Below are 22,224 nucleotides of genomic sequence, written 5' to 3' on the forward strand. Positions count from 1 at the left end.
CTGAACGGACTCACCCTTCTCTGCCAAGAGATTCTGGAAGCCTGTTTATTCTCTGACAAACCAACTAAATGATCCATATTTGTGTCCATTCATAAAAATGTGGACACAACAGAATCCAAGAATTTTAAAATGGTAACATTAATGAGAGGGGGAAAAAAACCATCTTGGTGCCTTAGTGAATCAGGCTACCAAGCAAAAGGTCAGCAGTTTAAATCAACCAGCCAATTCTCAGGAGAAAGATGGTTGGTCTCCTCCCATATATCTACAGCGCTGGAAACGCAATGGAGGGTTACTATGAGTCAGAAGAGATATCAGAGCAAGAGTTTTCTGTAGCATCATTAATATCATGCTGAAGATAATTCAAAACACCCATAGTAGTACAGAGAGTTGTCAAAAATTGAAGCGCGATTCAGCAAAGGACATAACAGGAAGTATTATTATCTCTGACGTGGATATATCTCAGCTTAAAGTAGATAAAACTTGAAAGATGGTTACTTGTGTTTCAATGACTGTGTAAAGGAATTGGCATGCATAGTTTCTAACAAATTATAGGTAACGTAGTGAAGACTGGGAATTCCAGAACACTTTATTGTGATCATGAAGAAAGAGTCATTCAAACAAAGCAAGGTTTTGAAACCAGGACAAGAGCGCATTAAAACGTTCAAACTGCAAAAATTTCAAATTAGCACCAAATAGTTAACCATTTTACCACCACCACTTGCTGCTTAAAAATGAGAAACTTAAATAAAAGTAATAAAAATCAGAAATATTAAAAGATCTTTTAAAACCATTTCTGGAATGTGAAAAGCAAGCACCCAGCTCAAGGTACTTCTATTTAGCCACTAGTAATACAGCAAAAATCGCTTTTTATGTTTTCATTGAGCACATACTACAGCCTGCTAGATAAACACAGGGAATAGAGAGGCTAAGTTACAGTGTGCCCTGACACTGAGGAACAAACTATTTAGGGCATAAAATACATAATCAAGTATGTGTTAATTCCATAAAAGTATTAATAAAAATCACTGTTAAAAAAAAGAAATAATACTGGGAATGAAATATCTACAAAACTGTTACTAATAAAAAGAATCCCAAGTGGTTATAGCATGTTAACATATTCCAATGCTAACCCAAAAGACCATCTGCTTGAATCCACCAGTCACTATACGGGAGAAAGAAGGGAAGTCTTCTCCCTCAAAGAAAATTGCTCATCTTTCTGAGCACAGTGACTGGTGGATTCCAACCACTAGGGAGTTGACCTATGACTTAGCAATGCAATTCTCTATAGACTAGGATACAAGCACTCTCTCAGCTAGTACCACTGTAACATGTTACAAAATAACAAGAACAAAACAAAAACCCACCAACTCAAACTCATTGCTAATCTTACTGATTTCTATTCACAGCAATCCTCGTTAGATTTTGAGAAGTTTTATCAAGGTCTTAAAACTGTCAAAGCCTCTGTATGGTGTGTGGAGAGTCTGATGCTGCTGAATGCTTGGCAGTCACCCTTTTAACACAGTTTAACCCTTTCGTGATCTCGGACCAAAAAGCAGCAAGAACCAAAAACACCATTTTAATGCTCCTCTTGTGGAAACAAAGGAAAACCATGTCCTTCCTACTGGCTCACCAAGGAGCTGAAGCAGAAGTACAATGTACGCTCATGTCCCTTCCCAAGTAAGATGAGGTCAAGGTGGTGCAAGGACAGTACACAAGTCAGCAAACTGGCAAAATAGTCCAGGTGTACAGAAAAAAGTACCTCATCTACATCAAAAGTGTGGCATGAAAAGGCTAATGGTACAACTGTGCATGACAGCATTCATCCAAGCAAGGTGGATATCACCAAGCTCAAAGTAGATAAAGACTGGGGAAAAATTCTTGCACATAAAGCCAAATCTTGGCGAGTTGGAAAAGAGAAAGGCAAATGTAAGGAAGAACTGCTTAAGAAAATGCAGGATTGAATGCAACCTGTTGAGCAACCACAGTTTAACTAGATTTCTAGCTAAGTATGTGTTCTTGTGAACTTTCCAAATGTTCCAGCTCATCGTTCAGAAGTAGCTCTTTAAACCTGCCTTTGCAATTCATCATTTTTAATTTTTTTTTACAGAGGTTTTGGATTTCCATTCATTCATTGCTGCAATCTTCTCCCTGCCCACCCCTCCCCACCAGCTCGCTTCCCCCTCTGAAGAGAGAAAAAAAAAAATTCCTTCATTAGTATTCATAATTTTAAGAATAAAAACGGGAAATTTTTTTAAAAGTCTATATCTGACCCAAGCATTAAGACTCCTAAGAATGTACTGTAATGTTTAAGGGAGCTCTGGTGGTCTAGTGGCAAGAAGCTGCATTGCAATCCCAGAGGTGGGCGGTTCAAATCTACCAGCTGCTCTGCTGAAGTAGGAGGAACAATCTTCCCCTATACCAGTCAGATCCGATTTGACGGTACACACTCACAAAAATAATAAATTTTTTTAAAAAAGAATGTATTATAATATTCAATAGTTTTACTTTAACATAAAGTCAAACATTTGTTAATATTTTTTAAAAGACTGAAAAAAATATGTACAAGTACTGGATAAATTAAAAATTACTTTTTTCCGAATATTCATCCTCAGAGGCAAGGGCAGTTAACCTCTCTCATATTTTGGGCATGGTAACAGAGGTCAGTCCCTGAGAAAGACATTATGCTGGGAAAGGTGAGTCAGCAAAGAAGAGAAATACCCTTAAGCAACTGGATCTATAGACACAGAAACTCTAAGACTAGGCTTGAGTACAACAGAGACTGTGAAGATGGTATAGGCTAGAGAAGATTCCATTCTCTTGTTCATAAGGTTGCTTTAAGTTGTAGTTGACCCCACAGCACATAACAACCTAGAAAATGACCATACAACAAATATAAATGAGCACACATTAATAAATGTCAGGTCGTTCATAACTCAGAAATAATTATAGTTTGAAAGTTTCTAGACTTGCTCCAAGTTCCAAATAAAAGCAGATGACTATTTTTTAATGGCATAGAAAAAAAGTTTTGGTTGCGGCTTTTTATATAACATCAAGCAATCATGTAAAAAATATAGAATATATAATTTACATTTTCAGAAAGACTTCATAAAAAAAGGACAAAAAATGTGACACTGCTGTTGATAAATGAACTCTGGGAATTTTAGTTATCAAGTTTATCCATTATCTACTTTTATCTATTTTGCTAAATTTCCAAATTTTTTTCAATGAGAAAAATTAAAACACAGGAGCAATTCTGTTTTTACTAGATTTATTATTATCAAAGAGGTCTCACTGAATTAACAAGAATAAAATCAGATTGCTCAGGGTCAAAATAGGAAGGAAAACAGAGTAAACTTCTTTTAGACTCAGGACTACTTGAACAGTAATTCCAAGATCAGCAACACTGAAATATTAAAACATGCTATTCTCCTAATTTATTCTGCATATGAATGGTTGTTGTTGTGTACTACAGAGTAAGAACCAATCCATAGCTGACTCTCCAGCAGGTTTTCAGAGGATATAATAGCACAACAGGAGACTGGCCACCCTTCTCCCTTTTGAGAAGTTAGCTAGCTGGTGCCTCAAACTGTGTGCTTTCAGGATTGCCACGCAACTTCTTGCCACTAGACCAATAATAGCTCCCTATACGGTACTGAAGAAGTACAGACATAATTCTCTAAAATAAATATGCTGTATTTGTTATTTTTCATGTATCCATTCTGTCTAACAAAAACACATTTTAAAATGATTTAAAGAATCTGAAGTTTAAACTTCTACCACATCAAGTATTTTTAATTAATCTCTAAAATTCTTACATGGAATTACTGCAAAGGTTAAATCAATATACCAACACATTTTAATACAAATTTCTAAAGATACTCATCTTTGAAAAAACTATTATTCTGTATGCTCTGAACTATCCCAAACTTAAAAATGACTAGCATACAAATATTATTTTAAAGAAAAAGGTTGTTTAGGAGAAGTCCATTTCAACATAATATCCTGTCTGGCAGCTTTGGCTAAATAATGTTTCATGGGATGTTAATAAGCATAAACCAAAATAAAGGAAAGGCTAAGTTCCTTTATCAAATAAATTAAAGAAAGAAGAGTTAAGCAGGGTTTATTATTTAAGTGCCTTTATGTTACTTTTATCCTAATGTAAACTGTGAACTCTGGGGCCCTTGATTGTCACAACTTAATCTCACTATATCATTAATTGGGAGATCTGGTGGTATTATCCAAAGGGAGTGCCAGGGCTAAAGAAGCAGGTTAAGTGGTTCAAATCCACAAAAGACTCTGAGGGAGAAAGGTGATTTACAATCTCCAAGAACCAATAAGAGGTTCAGCTATAAGCCAGCTCTAAATCAACTGTAAAAAGTGATTAGTATCAAAAATAAGGTAAATTTGGTTACCACTTCCTTTAGAGAGTAACTCCTAGCTTTCTAAGACAATGGCTTGGGCGAAAAGGTATCACTCATCACTAACGGGAATAAATGAGAGAGGTGTGAATGTGTGCAGGACAGACTTCCAGTAGGTAGCTCCATCATACAGAACTCAAGTGAAAAGACTGGGAAACAAACAAAGATGCTAATAAATAGCTTGTCAATGTCCTCAAAGTCATTACTAGAAACAGCATTAACCAGAAAATGTTTTCTGTTCTTATTTAAGATACCATGAACTCAAAAGCTGTGTCTTTAAAATGTAGTATAAACATTGTTTAAAAAGATTCAGTAGTTGGAAAACATGGACTCGGTGACAGAAATGGAGCTGGAGAGAGAATGATCGAGTTTTGCACAATCAATGACTTATTCATAGCAAATACATTTTTTAAGAGGCATAAACGCAGGTTATATACCTGGATTTCACCTCATGGCATGCATAGGAATCAGATCGATTACATATGTGGAAAGAACCGCTGGAGAAGCTCAATATCAGTTGTGAAAACTAGGCCAGGAGCTGATTGTGGAACAGACCACCAACTACTCATATGCAAATTCAAGCTAAAGCTGCGGAAAATTAAACCAAATCCGAGGCAACCAAAATATGACCTTGAGTCTATCCCACCTGAATTTCAGAACCATCTCAGGAACAGATTTGAGGCTTTGAACACTAATGAACGAAGGCCGGATGAGTTGTGGGAGGATATCAAGGGTATCATCCAGGAAGAGTGCAAACGGTCATTGCAAAGACAGAAGAGAAGAAAAGACCAAAATGGATGTCAGAAGAGACTCTGAAAATTGCACTGGAGCACAGAGAAGCCAAAGCACAGGGAAGAATTCAAGATACTAAAGAGCTGAACAGAAGATTTCACAAGGCAGCACGGGATGACAAAGCAAAATATTACAATGAAATGGGCAAAGAGTTGGAGTCGGAAAATCAAAAGGACCGAACTCGCTCAGCATATCTTAAGCTCAAGGAACTGAAGAACAAATTCAAACCTCAAGTTGCTATAATCAAGGATACTTTCGGCAGAATGTTAAATGATCCCGGAAGTATTAAAAAAAGATGGAAGGAATATACTGAGTCTCTGTATCGAAAGGAATTGGAAGACATAGAATAATTTCATGAAACAACATATGAGCAAGAGCCTATGGTGATGAAAGAAGTTCAGGCTGCTTTGAAGGACTTGGCCAAAAATAAGGCTCCAGGAATAGATGGTATACCAATTGACATATTTCAGTTAACAGATGCTGCCCTGGACGTGCTCACCAAGTTGTGCCAAGAAATCTGGAGAACGACCACTTGGCCAACTGACTGGAAGAGATCGGTATTTGTTCCTATCCCAAAGAAAGGCGACCCAACCGAATGTGGAAACTACAGAACCATTTCACTGATTTCACATGCAAGCAAGATTTTACTGAAAATTATCCAAAAACGACTGGAACAGCACATCAACAGAGAACTACCAGAAGTCCAGGCTGGTTTCAGAAGGGGTCGTGGTACTAGAGATATTGTAGCTGATGTTAGATGGATCTTGGCTGAAAGCAGGGAATACCAGAGGAATGTCTATCTGTGTTTCATTGACTATGCAAAGGCATTTGACTGTGTAGATCATAACAAACTGTGGCTGACTCTGAGAAGAATGGGAATCCCAGAATACTTGATCGTCGTTCTAATGCGAAACTTATACTTGGACCAGGAGGCAGTCGTCAGAACAGAGCAAGGGAACACTGCATGGTTCAAAATTGGGAAGGGCGTACGCCAGGGATGCATCCTATCTCCATACCTTTTCAACCTATATGCAGAACAGATTATCCGGGAGGCTAGGCTCTATGAGGAGAAATGTGGGGTCAGGATTGGTGGACGATTTATCAACAATCTGTGTTATGCGGATGACACAACCCTGTTTGCTGAAACTGAGGAGGACCTGAAGCGCCTGCTGCAGAGTGTCAAGGACTGCAGCCTACAATATGGATTGAGGCTCAATGTCAAGAAGACAAAGATTCTCACCACTGGACCAATTGGCAGCATCAGGATGGATGGTGAAGAGATTGAGATTGTACACAGCTTTAGTTTGCTTGGCTCCATAGTCAACAGTCTTGGCACCAGCAGCCAGGAAATTAAAAGGCGCATTGCCATGGGAAAGTCTGCTGTTAGGGACCTCTCCAAAGTGCTGAAGAGCAGTAGTGTCTCTCTGGAGACTAAGGTGCGTCTGATACAGGCCATGGTCTTCGCAATCACCTGTTATGCATCAGAGAGTTGGACAGTGACCAAGGAGGATAGAAGGAGAATTGATGCCTTTGAGCTGTGGTGCTGGAGAAGAGTATTGAGAATACCGTGGACTGCTAGGAAAACAAACAGATTTGTCCTGGAGAGGGTTAAGCCGGGTGGCTCCTTGGAGGCAAGGATTCTGAGGCTCCATCTAACTTACTTTGGACATGTAGTGAGGAGAGACCGGTCCTTAGAGAGGGACATCATGCTTGGGAGGGTGGAGGGACGGCGCAGGAGAGGAAGGCCCTCTATGAGGTGGATTGATTCAGTGACTGGGATAATTGCGATGGGAGTGTCAGAGACAGTGCGATTGGCACAGGACAGAGCGGAGTTTAGGGCTGTTGTACATAGGGTCGCTATGAGTTGCAGGCGACTCGACAGCACATAACAACAACAACAAGAACAACCTCTCCCCTCTAAATCTATTTTTTGCACCTTAAGGACATGAAATCATGTAATTCATCCTTGTAGACAATGCAAGTATTATAATACTTGATAAAGTAAATCCTTGTTAAATTGTTTCTTACACAAGCAAGTTGTTTTCCAAACGTCAAAACTAATTCAATTTTATTTCCTTAAAGCTCTAGCTTTATGAAAATATAATTTAAAAAGAACCCCATAACACCCATCACACACCTCCTCATTCAATCAAACTCTTAAAAGTTTTAGCTTTTAAAAGTCTAATCAATCAATGCTTATTTCAATGTCCTTTCCATCATCAATGCAATGAAACAAGAGTATAAAGTAGAATTACATTTAGCCAGCATATAATAAAGTCAGTATCATGAATGGTATGTGGAAAAAGCAGACACTCTCAAGTACATATAAACATTCTAACAGTTGGAAGTATATACAAAGCAGTAAAAAACCAAAGTCCTCTATTAATTACAATTATAAAAGCAGTTAATAATAATATAAAACTATCTTACACATTTTTAAAATGGTAAATAAACCATTTATATTTAATCTATAGAAATATATATACACATTTTTTTTAAAAAAAAAAGTAGTATCGCATAGGGCCGCTGTTGTAAAACGAGACTGGCATCGGGGTTGAGGGAAGACAAGGGAGGAGGGGAGGAATGATTTATATTACATTGACACAGATGAGGGAGAGAACTGTTTAAAAGTGATATATGATTGGGTATTATAGTCATAACAAGAGTCCAGAATGAAGGCTGCACAGTCAAGTGGACTTGGGGGGAGGTATTGCATAACAATGAGTTTTTCTTTTACTTTTTAGGGAGAAGAGTGAATTGGAGAGAAGGGGTGGGCAGAGAGAAAAGTGCAACAATGAATGACTGGAAACCTAAGTCTCTGTAAACTTTCATTAAAATTAATTAAAAAAAAAACCAACACATTCTAGATCTTTTTTCCTTACATGCTAATGCCAAGTCAAAGAAAGATTCTGGATTACATTACAACTCTACTTGTATAATCCTTCTCGCATTCATTAAATTAATGAAATAATACAGTAATACAGCTATCCAATGTTTTCATGCACCATCGAGTCACCTGCGACTCATAACAACCCTATGCACAACAGCCCTAAACCCTGCTCTGTCCTGTGCCAATCTCACTGTCTCTGACACACCTACCCCTATTACTCCAGTCACTGAATCAATCCAATTCACAGAGGATCTTCCTCTCCTGAACTGTCCCTCCACCCTCCCAAGCATGACATCCCTCCCTCTCCAAGGACTGGTCCCTCCTTGCAACATGTCCAAATATGTCAGACAAATCTTCAGAATCCTTGCCTCCAAGGAGCAGCTCCATTTAACCCTCTCCAGTATGAACCTATTTGTTTTCTTAGCAGTCCATGATATATTCAATACTGTTCTCCAACACCACAGCTCAAAGGCATCAATTCTCCTTCTATCCTCCCTAGTCATTGTCCAGTTCTGACGCACGGCAAGTGATTGCACACCTTAGTCTCCAGAGTGACACCACTGCTCTTCCGTACTCTACAGAGGTCCCTAACGGCAGACTTTCCCATCGCCATACGTCTTTTAATTTCCTGGCTGCTGGTGCCAAGAGTGTTGACTGTGGAGCCAAGCAAACTAAAGCTGTTAATAATCTCAATCTCAATCTCAATAGCTGTATTTATTTCTTTCATTCTCTTGAAGGAGCCCTGGCAACATAGTAGAAGCATATGAGGTAACTAATCAAAGGTCGCTGGTTGGAATACATCTTGAAAGAAAGATGGGCAGTCTTTTCTCCCTAAGATTTACAGCCTTGGATACCTAATGGAGTGTTGCTCTGAGCTGGCAATGACTCAGACAGCAATATGTTTGGCCTGGGACCATAAATGTTTCAAAAAAAATAGATATTTGAGAACCTCTCACACTTTATGAGGACATGCTAAAAGTAAAATATCAACTTTGTCACTTCAAAATTTCATGAGGGAAAATATCCAAATTAAATTATCTCCATAGATACTCCCAAAGCATTTTGTTCCTCTACTGACCTCAGTTGATAGTGAGCATCTACTTGGTATAGCAAATATGCAGGAAAGTGCCCAAGGAGCAATCCAGGAGCTGACAGAGCTGAGAAACTGTTCCTGTACCAAAGGTCAAACTTATAAAATCTGACAGTAAAAAATTTTCATAAAATTCTAAAAATTTCTTAGAAATATCCCTGATTTCTCTATGATGATAGTATGCAGCCTCAGTATGACACTGACCATAACAAATCTCTCAGTCAGAACTGTGTACCCAGTGTGCCTTCTAACATGTACCCAAAGGCAGGCAAATATCTAGGTGCATGCCTATATACAGGTAGAAGAAAGAGACAGAGCTGGGAAATGACTACTCAATTACCTCTGACTTAAACAGTCACCATCAGATTCTTACAGATGATGAGTCCTGCATGAATGTATTTTATCTATAATTCAATTTATAACTATGCAAGCACATTTCCCATATAAAAAAACACACCCAAAACATCAAACTTTGAAATCTCACTTTAAAGACAAAAATGTCAACATTATCCTAATATACATCACAGATCACAAAAATCCCAAACTAGTCACAAAAACTAATAGCCAACAAAGTAATCAGTAACATAGTCAAGATTTATATAGTTACTCCTCTTTCAGTTAAAGGCCACATTTTCAAGCTTTATTTTATAAATTTAATTACATTAGATAACTTCACGCAGTTTTTGTCTACAAATATAAATCACTCAGTCCATTAGAATACCTCATAATCTGCCTTTTCAGAAACATACCTGTTTTTCAAAATATTTCAAAAACATATAGCCATATGTAACAAACCTCCATTTTCCATAATAAGCACCTCAGTTAACCAAAAAGAGAAGATATAGCGTCAAAATGCCATCATCCTGCTTCTCTTGTATAAATACAAATGACAAAAGACAGAGAAGGAAAGAAAAAGGAAGTGGAAAAGCAGCAAAAAGGAGTAAGAGAAAAGCAGAGAATGACGAAAAAATAAAATCCTTAAGGAATTATACATCTGGGTATAATATATTTAATTTTCAGAATTTTATTAACAATATACTAACATTTACTCTCTAAGCCATTAAAAGAGTTGCTATATTCTAGTAGGAATCTGAGGGAGACATGCATTCAATCACTAAGATTGTTACTTGTCTTCTTAGAAGAAATACTCAATTCCCACTCAAGTATTAACTTTCTATTTATTTCTAAACAGGTCAAGCACCAGCAATCTCTATATTCTATTTGTATTGATGCCACCAGAACTCAGTGATCACCAGAAAATTCCCAAAGTTTATTAAGTATTCCAACTATTTTTTGCATTATTTAATAAAAATAATCAAAGCCCCACACTACCAAATATTTAGCAACAAGTAGACCATTCCAAATGGTTGCCATTAGTTCCCATATTCAACCAGTTTTACTATATTCAAAACATGAGTCACCTGTATGCATCGTCTTCTTTCAAGTCTCATATCATCCTGATGGGGTGGGGGGAGGGAGGGAAGAGTCCAGCAGCAAAACTACAACACTGTGTGAAGAAAAACAGATTATGATAAGAGATATTGATGCAAGACAATGAACCATAACTGAGGATATCAAACATAAAAATAATCCCCAAAACAAAGTAGTTCAAATTTTCAAAATATTTATAAACATTTAGTTAGGCTTACTGGGAAATACTGTGGCTTCACCTTCCTCAATCAAAATCAACAATAACTGTATAAAATAGATATAGATGGGGATGTAAAAAGAATCTCTAGTGGCCTGGAGAGTACAGAATTGCATCACCAACCCTAGTGGCCTGGAGAGTACAGAATTGCATCACCAACCCTAAGACAGGCAGTTGGAATCCATGAACTCATCTGTGGCAGAAATCCATGTGTTTTATATCCTCTAAAATCCTGCTGGAGGATCAGCTACATGTCTGTTCCAAATTGATGGCAATGAACGTGTATTACTGACATATGTAATTGTCAAGGCAAGATAGTTCTTAACTGCTACTAATAAAATTTTAGGCATTTTTAAGCATTAAATGAGCACTGACTTCTAGTATTCTGTTTGTTTGTTTGTTTGTTTGTTTGTTTGTTTGTTTGTTTAAAACCATCTGCATTTTGGAAATTCCATCAATTCAAAAGTTTAAACAAATATGGTTAAAGTGTAACTTACGACCACACCAAACGGGAGCTCTGGATGCACAGTACATGGAGTTGGCCACTAACTGAAAGGTAAGTTCTCCTATGATTCAAATCCACCAAACACTCCTCAGGAAAAAGATGAGCAACATCCTCCTACTGTGATTTGTTTGGTGGTGTTGTGTACCACTGATTCGGAACCAACCCAATTTTTAAATGCACAGCAAACAAATGGCTTGGATCAGGTACACCTTAAGTCTTTAAACTGATATCACTGTTTGTCAGCACTTTCAAGAGGTGCTTGGCATCGGACTTTTCCCAACGCATCTTTTGATTTCTTGACTTCTACTACCATGAGTGTTGACTGTGTATCCAAGTAAACATGCCCAGATATGTATGAAGTTTTGCCATCCTTGCCTTTAAAGGAGTCCCCTGGCTGCACTTCCTCCAAGACAGACTTGTTTGTCCTTTTGGCAGACCCTGGACTCCCTTCAACACCACTGACTCCCTTCAACACCACAATGTTGAGGGACAACTCTAAAAGCTCAAAGTATGTACTTCAAATAGCAGTAACAGACAGCATCTCTTTGAAAGAGAACCTCCGGGAACAGTGTTTAAAAGTTGTTGTTGTTGTTGTTGTTGTTGTTGTTGCTGCTGTTGTTGTTGTTGTTAAGTGCCATCGAGTTGTAAGCAAACTCATGGCAACCCTATGAACAAAAGTCCTCAACACTTACATGTGTGACTTTCATCCTTTCTCCAGGTTCATAGGGTTTCTGGAGGCAAGCTATTTACGGAAGTGGATGCCACTCCTGCTTCCAAGGGTTTAAAGTATAAACAACAACAAAAACAAAAAAAGTATAATCCATTTAAAAATTAGGAGTTATCTACATCTGTAATCAAACATGCTCCAGATTCCATTTCTGAAAACAACTTTCACAATCCAGATGCTGTTATGGCATCAAGTAAAATCTTACTGAAAACTAGAACCAAATTTGTTGGTGGGTGGGAGGGTGGATGGATGAAAAGCTGTTCTTATCTGCCACTTAATTAGAGTGAGCCCAACAGTGCAAAGCAAAGTGCTCCATAAGGTTTTAAATGCTGTGCTCTCTCTGATGTACCAGTCTTGTCTTCCAAGGCACCTCTCAGTGGGCCTAACTATCAACCTCTTTCCTAGTTTAGTTGTCAAGTGTTTAAACATTTGTGCCACCAAAGTACTCCAGGGTAGACATTAAAGTTCTACATTATTTTACTTACAAAAATAATAGAAAGTTAAAATTTAATCTTTCCCCATAAAGATTTCCTAAGAATTTCTTCCTAAGAAGCCAGTCTTTAAACTATTCTAGTATGGATCATGTAGAAAGAAAACAGCTATGAACTAAATAAAATTAAGTCCTTTAAACGCATTATCAATATCTATCTATAAAAAATTAGAATTATTACAATGCTATCTGTTATCAATGCTCTTAGTAGAATAGTATTCATGTACTATTTATACCTTTAAAAGTAAAAGTATACTGGAGATATTATAGTATTTCTACTATCTTAACTACTAGAATTTTCTAAAAAAGTTATTAGAAATTAGCCTGCTTACATTACTGTAATTTTACATCTAAAATCTAAAGGCAAGGAATACACATCAAAATTAGCTGAATCTAAAACTGACACCTATCATCTGTTAAATCACTATTTATTCGAATGCTAACTATGCACCAACCACAGACCTTTTCTAAATGTTAATCTCCAAACAGGCCTCCATAAGGCACTGCGGCTTTCATCAATGGGGAAATTAAGGGTCAGATAAATTAGCTGGCTCCAAGTATCAACTTCTCTATTATTCCTGACATCAAGATGCAACTCATGCAGGCCAGGGAAATAACTGTAAGAAAATCATAAATATGTAAGAAAAGCCTGCTGTATTTTTTTCTATTTTAAATCCTGTGCTCATTCTTTTACTTGAACAATTTCAAAAGTGTAAAGCACATATAAAAATGAAAGCTCAGAAGTAAATTAACTGTTCAAAGCATATTAATTTAGGAATATGATGCACTAATAACTTCCCAAAAGGTTAGTCTAGTAGAGGAATTTTTATTCCAGCATATAACCAACTCTTAAATGTTCCCTTTACCAGAGTATCTTAGAGGAAACAAACTAAAAAGGTAAAACTCATGGCAGCCATGTCATCTTTTCACTAATGCCTTGGGCAAGACAGAAGATCATTAAGGAGTATAAAACCTGAATCTCTGGTTATGCTATCCCAGTGTTATCTTGGAGGTAGGAATGGTTGGGAATTTGCATTTAAAGATGATGGTGGCATTTGACTTCTCATGAAATGACATGGTTTTGTTGCTGTTATGTACTGTCAAATTGAAAGTGATTCAAGTTGACGATCTATCAGGTTTTCGGAAGCAGTAACTTGCATGGGAGAAGAAAATCCATTTTGTTCCCATGGAGCAGCAGATAGATTCAAACCTACTGCGTTCAAATTGGCAATGCAACTCTATCTAGTAGGTCCCCAGAGCCTTCCTAAATATAACCCTCAATAAGCACAAGAAAGGTCAGAATTAAGAACAGAGTGGGTACAATAAATTACCAAAACTTTTAATCTCTCTAGGAATAAATCAACCACTTCTCTGGGACTACATCTAAGATCAAATGAAACAAAATTGTTGTTAGGTACTGTCAAATCAAATCCACTTCCACCTCATAGGCACCCTATGTACAACAGATCAAAATCCTGCCCAGTTCTGTGCCATCCTCACAATCTCAGTTGTGCTTAATTTCACTGTTGCAGCAGGGTCAATTCACTTTCTTAATAGTCTTTCTTCTCTTCACTAGCCCCTCTTACTTTTCCAAGCATAAAGGCAGCTCTTCTCCAGGAAATAACATTAGGTATTATATATTTGGACAGACCAATAAATACAGGAAAATAGGAAGGTAAAGACATACATTTTCTGCAACAATGTCCAATATACTGATAAACACATTAAAAAAAAAACTGAATAGGAGAAATTAAAAAGTTTGAAGGGATAAACTATGATCAATAAATGTATTAGCACAATATCATGTCACTAATTCAAACGACAGTAAACTGCTGTTGATACGCTATTTTTCTTTCTAGTCTTTTTTTTAATGAATGTAAGAATAGTTTTATTGGCAACGTTTTATTATCAAGTTTCTTTGGCAAAATTTTATTATTAACCTTCATGTCGATGAACCTATTTCTATTATTCTCTTATAATTTGAGTTCTTCAAATTTTAATTCTCATCCAGAACTTTCCTGGATCCTACATTTTACTACTAGAAAGTGACTACTGTGTTACAGATGCTCCAAGGAAAAAGGATCAAACTGTCTGCTCCTGTTAAGCTTTACCGCCAACTCGCTATAAGGCTGCCATGAGTCAGAGAGGACTCTAAGGGTAGTGGGTTAAAAAACAGTAAGACCAAAGAGCCCAAGTGGCATGGTAGTTAATCAGGAAGATGTGGCAGTCCGCTTCCTTCAAGATTTATAGGCTGAGAAACCATAGGTGGAGTCTGAACTGCCCCATAGGGTCACTATGAGTCAGAATCAACTCAACGGCAATAGGGTTGGAGTTTTTGTGATATGTGGTTAGTCTGGTTGGTTGGTTGGTTGGTTGGTTGGTTGTTGTATAACAATGTTACCATTAACTGTAACAGGGTTACAGAATCAAACTGAATTCTGGGTTGATTTTGTCTGGTTTATTAGAAGAAGACCTAGGTTCTTCAAAGTTCACTGCTAAGGCCAAAACAAAAGTCAACATTAAGTATAGAATTAAAGTTTTACAAAGCTGGTTTATATAATAACCCAGCAAACTGTTACTATTGTTTCATTCTATCTGCAAATATCTCTGAAAGCACTGTTCCAACTATTTTCTTTTAAAACATTTACATCATCATTTAATGTAAGTAACACAATTACTAACATTTTAAAAATAAGGATACAATGGCTCATAAAAATGAATCAAAGTTATCAAAGTCACATCTGACTAAAAGGTGGAGCCAAGGATTCAAATCTAAACAAAATGACCCCCAATCCACTATTCTCAGGCATTTAGGTAGACTGACAATCTTCTCACCCTTTGTCCCTAGTAAGACCACTTTGTCTGTACTAAGACCCCTTTGTCCCTGTGTCCCTACCAAGACGCAGGAAGAAACGGTTTGACAGAGGAAAAAGGGAGCTATGACATCCACTTGTATTGTCTATGTTCCCAGTCTTGGTTAACAGATGTCATCATTAACCATCCAGGACTCTTACTTATCTCACATTGAATCCACAAAAAGTTATGGTGGCTTTCATTTCTGAAATACCTTTCAAGTTGTCCTCAGTTCTGTATTTCTACCACTGTTACCTTAGTCAAGGTCCTCTTCCTTATATTTGGGCTCCCTGATCAAGTCCTAACAGGAAATTATATTTTCACGAACTAGAAATAAACAAGGATAGTCTTTCTTGCATTCAAAAAAATTTTTTAAACCCAAGTTATTCTTCCATCGACATTTTTAAATCTGAAACAGACAAATTGTTCTGGAATATAAATCTAAATATAAATTACATGATTATTAAGAGAAAAAAATAATTCACAAAATATTCAACTATCCTAAAACAATAATTTTGTAACGGAAACTGCTCTATCTTTAATTTTACATCTTTAGATCAACAATTTATATCTGCATTATCATTTTTAGTAGCGGCATAGTATTTCAACGTGCAGATATAAATTTATTTACAGCGAATGTCTTCTGCAGGATATTCTGGTTTGCTTCCAATTTTTCACCACCATAAATGTTCAAACTAGGAGGATGTTTCTAACCATCTGCTAAAAGAAACTAGAAGCAAAGTAATATGAAAAAAATACCACAGGCCATCAAAACTACACACACACACACACACACACACACACACACACCAGCTGGGTGTGGGATTTTTTTTTAAAGTCCTTACTGACAGATATGATTTTATATCATTACATATATGTGTTCAAAAGTACTATTATTCAAATATATCCTAGATTATAAGAGGCATTAGCAGTGGTCTCATGACATTCTCCAGATACTGTGGAAACCATACAAGCTTTAGATTCTGTGCTTACTGCAATCATGGCATTTTTGTTCCTGATCTAAACTTGTGGGGTAATGAGAGTCATGGATGAAAAGCAGCATCTTTCACACAGAAGGAACTTAAGATGATTATGGTAAATCCATAGCTGCAAGCACTTCTTATAATTTTTGAAAAAATTATTCCAATTCCCAATAATCAGAAAAAGCATGTTTCCTCCTGAGGTAGCATTGAGTTTTCTAATAAAACGTTCTAAAAATATAAATATAAATATAAACACACACACAACACTATTAATCAAGTTGATTCCAATTCATTGACTCTCTATTGGGTTTACAAGGGTGTAAACCTTTATGTGAGAAAACTACCCGTTTTCTCCTGCACAGTTACTGATGGATCTGAACTGTCAATCTCTCATTCAGTAGCAGCTAGCTGACTTTCCAGCAGGTTTTCAGAGGCAGTAAATCAATTTGAACTTTAGGAATGCAATGCGACTTTTAACAACTAAGCCACCAGAGTTCCTTTATAATATATATATTGAGAAAGTGTGACTGTGTATTAATTCATATGTGTCCAAGTGATAAGAAAATTGCACTCCCAAAGAAAAGGAATACAGTTCAAACCCACCCGTTGCTCTGCAGGAGAAATATGTGCAGTCTCCTCAGAGGATTTACTGTCTCTGAAAACTCATTGAAAGGTCAGCTATGGGTCAGTTCCAACTCAATGAAACACAACAACATACACATGTAATTGATTTACAGGCATGGTTACACATAATTACGTGTATTTTTAGAAATCACTGCATTTAAGACAAAAAAAAAAGCAAAGACCAAAAAATAACCCAAAAAAGTCCTTTCATTAACACCTTAAATTTTCCAACAAACACATTACGAGTAATAAAGTGAGTTTAGCTTTATTTTCCTTTTCTCTATTTTTATGAAACTTCAGAGAGAAATTATACTTTAAAATTTTTCAAATGTGCTCTTCTATTTTCAGGTATGATCTGTTCTTCAACTCTTCTCTTTCCCTTGCTAATTCTTCCTCTTCTGCCTCTAATTTCAGATGTTATCTCCAAGTGCTAGCCAAAGGTCCCTATATCCGTTACATATTCAATATGCTACATTAATTATTTCTATTGTTTCTCTGCCTCTAACCAAGCACTCAATATCCAGCTCAATGATGTGTTTGGCATCTACTCACAGTACCACATGAATAACTCAACTTGCAAGACTGAAAACACGTATTTGCCATCTTCCTTCCACAACCAACTCTCCATCATCTGGCGCTCCATTCTACTCCTTGTACCACCCTTCTTCCAGTAACTTCACTAAAATAGCAGATTTCTAAGATGTCCCTGATCCAGGCCATGGTATTCACAATTACTTGCTATGCATCAGAGAGCTGGACAATGACTAAGGATGAGAGAAGAATAAAAAATAATGCCTTTTGAGTTGTGGTGCTGGAGAAGAGCCTTGAACATACCAGAGAAGGATTTGAAGGTCTGTCTCACATAGTTTGAACATGCAGCCTAGAGGGACTGGTGATTGGAGAAGAACATCATGCTCAGAAGGGAAGAGGGATAGCACAGGAGAGAAAGACCTTGCATGTGATGGACTGATACAGTAACTAGGGCAATAGGGTAAGTGAGACAGAGTCAGTGAGACTAGCTCAGGACAGGGTAGGCATCAGAGCTATTGTACATAATAGAGTTGTGGGCAACTCAATAGCACATAACAACAACTTTAAATGTTAACTAGATAATGTGAGTACATCCCCTCTATTTTTAAAATGTCTCATGCTTTCCATTCTTCACTATGCTCACTGTCACCACTGTGGTCCAGTCTATTTCACATCAAGGTGTCAGAAGCCTTCTTGAATAAAGCATTTTTCTGTATTAATGGAAAGATAATTTATAGATTGTAGATTTTACCCCACAAGATTCTGATGCATCAGGAAAAATGGAGAAAAATCCAATAATCAGTTATTTATCATTTATTTTTAATCTATTATTATTATCATCCAATAATCAATTCTTTTCCAAGTACTCCCATAAAATGTTGAGCAGAGCCAGGTTCAGGAACCACTTATCCTTTCACCTGTATGTATCTGCCACACACACTGAAAAGTATAAATTTCATCTTAGATTAACTTCTTTTAAGAGTGTGTGTGTGTACACCATCAAACTGGATCTGACTGGTACAGGAGAAAATTGTCCCTCCTTCTTCAGCAGAGCATCTGGTGGATTTGAAGATTAACTTCTTACTGTTAGGTGCTACTGAGCCAGCTCCAACATACAGCTAATCTATGTACAAGATTGTATGTAACCCTGCCCAATCTTACAACATTCTCACAACTGCTGCTAGCTTGAGGCCACTGCTGCAGTCACTACACAGCAATTCATTTGGGAGTCATTTATTTTCCCTAACCAGAGCTCAGCAGAGTACCATATAATCCTCCACTGAACCAATGCTTTCGTGATTTCCACTATCTGAAATCTATCTTTTCTTTACCAAAATCCTTCCCATCCTTAAAGATCACCTCAAATCCCCTCTTATTAAAAGTGAAAGTCACTCTAGACTCCTATCTGGATTCTTAAAGCATTTACAGTTGCTATTTAATTTTATATTGAATTATCTACCATTATATTATCTACTATATTGTGATGGGAAAGTCTGCTTTTAGAGACTTCTCCAAAATAATGGAGAGCAATGATGTCACTCTGGAGACTAAGGTCAACATGATACAGGCCACGGTCTTTGCTATGCATCAGAGAACTGGACAATGACTATGGAGGATAGGAGGACAATTAATGTCTTTGAGCTATGGTTCAGGAGAAGAGTGCTGAATATACCATGGACTGCTAAGAAAATGAACAGGTTCATACTAGAGAGGGTTAAACCAGGCTGCTCCTTGGAGGCAAGGATTCTGAAGCTTCGTCTGATATAATCAATCTGGACATGTTATAAGGAGGGCCCAATTTTTGGAGAAGGACCTCATGCTCTGGAAGGTGGAGGACAGAGCAGGAGAGGAAGATCGTCTATGAGGTAGACTGTTTCAATGACTGAGGTAACTGGGGTAGGTGCTAGAGACAGTGACACTGGCACAGGACAGAGCAGGATTTAGGGCTGTTGTGCACAGGGTCGCTATGAGTCCCAGGCAACTTGATGGCACATAACAACAACAACAATATTTAGTGAAAAGTATTACTAGGTCTCTTATTTCTGTACAACAGATAGGCAATAAAAAGATTTATACAGGCACAGAAATTGTTTTACATAGAAAAGCTAGGTTGTAAAATAGTATGTGTATATATCCTGAAACAGTATTTTCTTAAGTATGGAAAAAAAGAACAGTTGGATATGACCAAACTGCAAACCATAGTTATCTCTAGAAAAATGAATTGTGGAAAACTCTATTCGTATTTTATAAGCCTTCTAAAAATGAACATGTATTTTATGATATAACAAGTTTCTAAAATCTTACACTAGAATATTCTTGGCTGACAGAAAAACAGTAAACATGAATAAAATGTCACAAGTTATCTCACAATCCAAATGCAGATGTCAATATTTCTACTTCTCTTGGCCTCAACAGATTAGATATTCAAACTATGGCGAGCTTGCAAATCAGAGGGGAAGACTTCTTCAAGATGTCCAGGTAGGATTTTATTTTGTTTTCTTATTTTGGTTTACCCTTTCATTCAAAATTTAAAATCTTAACATAGTATAAACTGTCTATTATTTCCATGTAAGAATGCATGTGACAAAACTGGAATAATTCAAATAAAATTAAATAAAGATCTCGAATAAACCTTCAAGCACTCCCTGTCCTCAAGTAGAATAAAATCCTAAATACAATGAAAATCGGCACATTACAAAGAAGAATTCTCATAATAGGCCAGTAACAAATTTTTGGTATCAATTTCATCCTAATGCCTCTAGTAATTAAAATCCATGTTATTTTATCCTACATGCTGAAGAAAAAGGCAACAGATACTACACATAGCCTACTAAACACTCTTCACAAATGGATACAAACTTACCATTTGACAGCTGCTTTAACTCAACATTAAGTCTCTCAGTATTTCTTCTCAAACCCTATTAGCTGTTCTCTATCAATTTTTCTAGTTCAAATCTAGTGCTTTCTCAGTTTAGCATGTTCAAATCTGTACACAGTACACTCATATAAGTCTCAACAATAAAATACCATTCTACAATGTTCATTATCTTTTTCCAATCTGTTAACTGTGGTACTGATTCATGTCTCAGATACAGTCTGTTGTCTCAAAATCAAATCTCTCAATTACATAAGTTCTTCATTCAGGAGATGGATAGGTTCCTAAATGTTTTACTGTTGTGGGTTAAGCCTGACAGATGGGTCCTAGAGGAAATGAACCTGCATCCCAACTCATACTGGCATCACTGCCCAAGTAGACCTAAAGGGTCAGGATCTGAAGGAATGGGGATTGTCACTGTTACACCATCTCATAGTCTCTGCAAGCAGGTATTTTAAATTCTTTTTTGTTGTATAAATAGGCATAAATATGCTGTTTTTGAACTCTGTAAGAAAAATAGTCACTCGATTCTGACAACTCTCCCCACATTAATCCTACCTGATTACTTACTCAGTCTCTCTGCCCTTACCAGTGATACTGCTTCTAGTGGTTTGCTGATGTCTCTCTGGATATTATCCTAGCATCTATATAAAGATTAATAAGTTTGAGTTGAACATGCATATACTATATCTAATTTTATGTAACAGACTTTAAATGCCCATCATAAATGGCAGCGAAATTTTTCTTACTGATACCACTTTTTTATTTTCATGAAAGTTTACAGAGACTTTGGATTTCCATTCATTCATTGTTGCACACTTTCCTCCCCGCCCACCGCACCCACCCAGAAAAGTTAGCTTTTCTCTTTGAAAAGTTAAAAAAAATTATTTCATTGTTATAAAATCTCCCCCAGTCCACTCCACTCTACTATCCAGCTTTCACCTGGACTCTTGTCATGAAAATAATATCTAATCATTTATTCTGCCTAAACAATACTCTCCCTCATCTGTTTCAAAGCACTAGATGCTATTTATCCCCTCTTAGTTTCCCTGCAGCTCCAATGTCAGTCCTGCATTACAACAGTGGCACTATGCTGTGTTTGTCCTTTTGTGACAAGATATTTAACGCAGCATAATGTCCTCCCGGGTGATCCATTTTGCATAATATTTCATGAGTTCATGATATTTCAATGCAGCATAGTATTGCATGGTGTGAATCTACCAAAGCTTCTCTATCATTCATTTGTTGATAGGTACTTGGGTTGTTTCCAACACTTTGCTACTGTGAACAAAGTTGCAATAAACATGGATGAATATATATCTGCTTGGGTGGCAGATTTGGTTTCTTCAGGGTATGATCCCAGTAATAGAACTGCTGGGTCAAATGGTATTTCTATTTGCAACTTTTTGAGAACGCACCATACTGCCTTACATAGTGGTTGCACCATTTTGCACTTCCACCAATAGTGGAAAAGGGTTCCAGTTTTTCTGCAACCTCAACAACATTTGTTGTTTACAGTTCTGTTAAATTTTGCTATTCTTACTGAGGTAGGATGGTATCTCACAGTTGTTTTGATTTGCATCTCTCTTTAAGAAGTAGAGATTTTGAACATTTCTTCATGGTTTGTTTGCCATCTGAATGTCTTCTTTGGTAAAGTGTCTATTCATGTTCTGTGCCCATTTTGAAATTGAGTTGTGTATGCACAGGAATCAGATCGACTACATCTGCGGAAGGAACCACTGGAGAAGCTCAATATCAGCTGTGAAAACTAGGCCGGGGGCTGATTGTGGAACAGACC

General features: G+C 37.0%; 1 protein-coding gene across 1 annotated transcript in view; it reads right to left on the minus strand.

Annotated features, from left to right (window-relative positions):
• DYRK1A (dual-specificity tyrosine-(Y)-phosphorylation regulated kinase 1A) overlaps positions 1-10,700 on the minus strand; it is a 110,383-nt gene extending 99,683 nt beyond the window's left edge. The window contains exon 1 of the mRNA XM_006886722.1: positions 10,612-10,700. Coding sequence (XP_006886784.1) covers positions 10,612-10,621 — 10 coding nt within the window. The 5' untranslated portion in view covers positions 10,622-10,700. The remainder of the gene's footprint in view (positions 1-10,611) is intronic.
• Positions 10,701-22,224: the final 11,524 nt, after the last annotated feature.

The sequence above is a fragment of the Elephantulus edwardii genome, unplaced genomic scaffold, assembly GCF_000299155.1.
Source record: "Elephantulus edwardii isolate Elephantulus edwardi_28Jun2011 unplaced genomic scaffold, EleEdw1.0 scaffold00051, whole genome shotgun sequence".
Classification (NCBI taxonomy): Eukaryota; Metazoa; Chordata; class Mammalia; order Macroscelidea; family Macroscelididae; genus Elephantulus; species Elephantulus edwardii.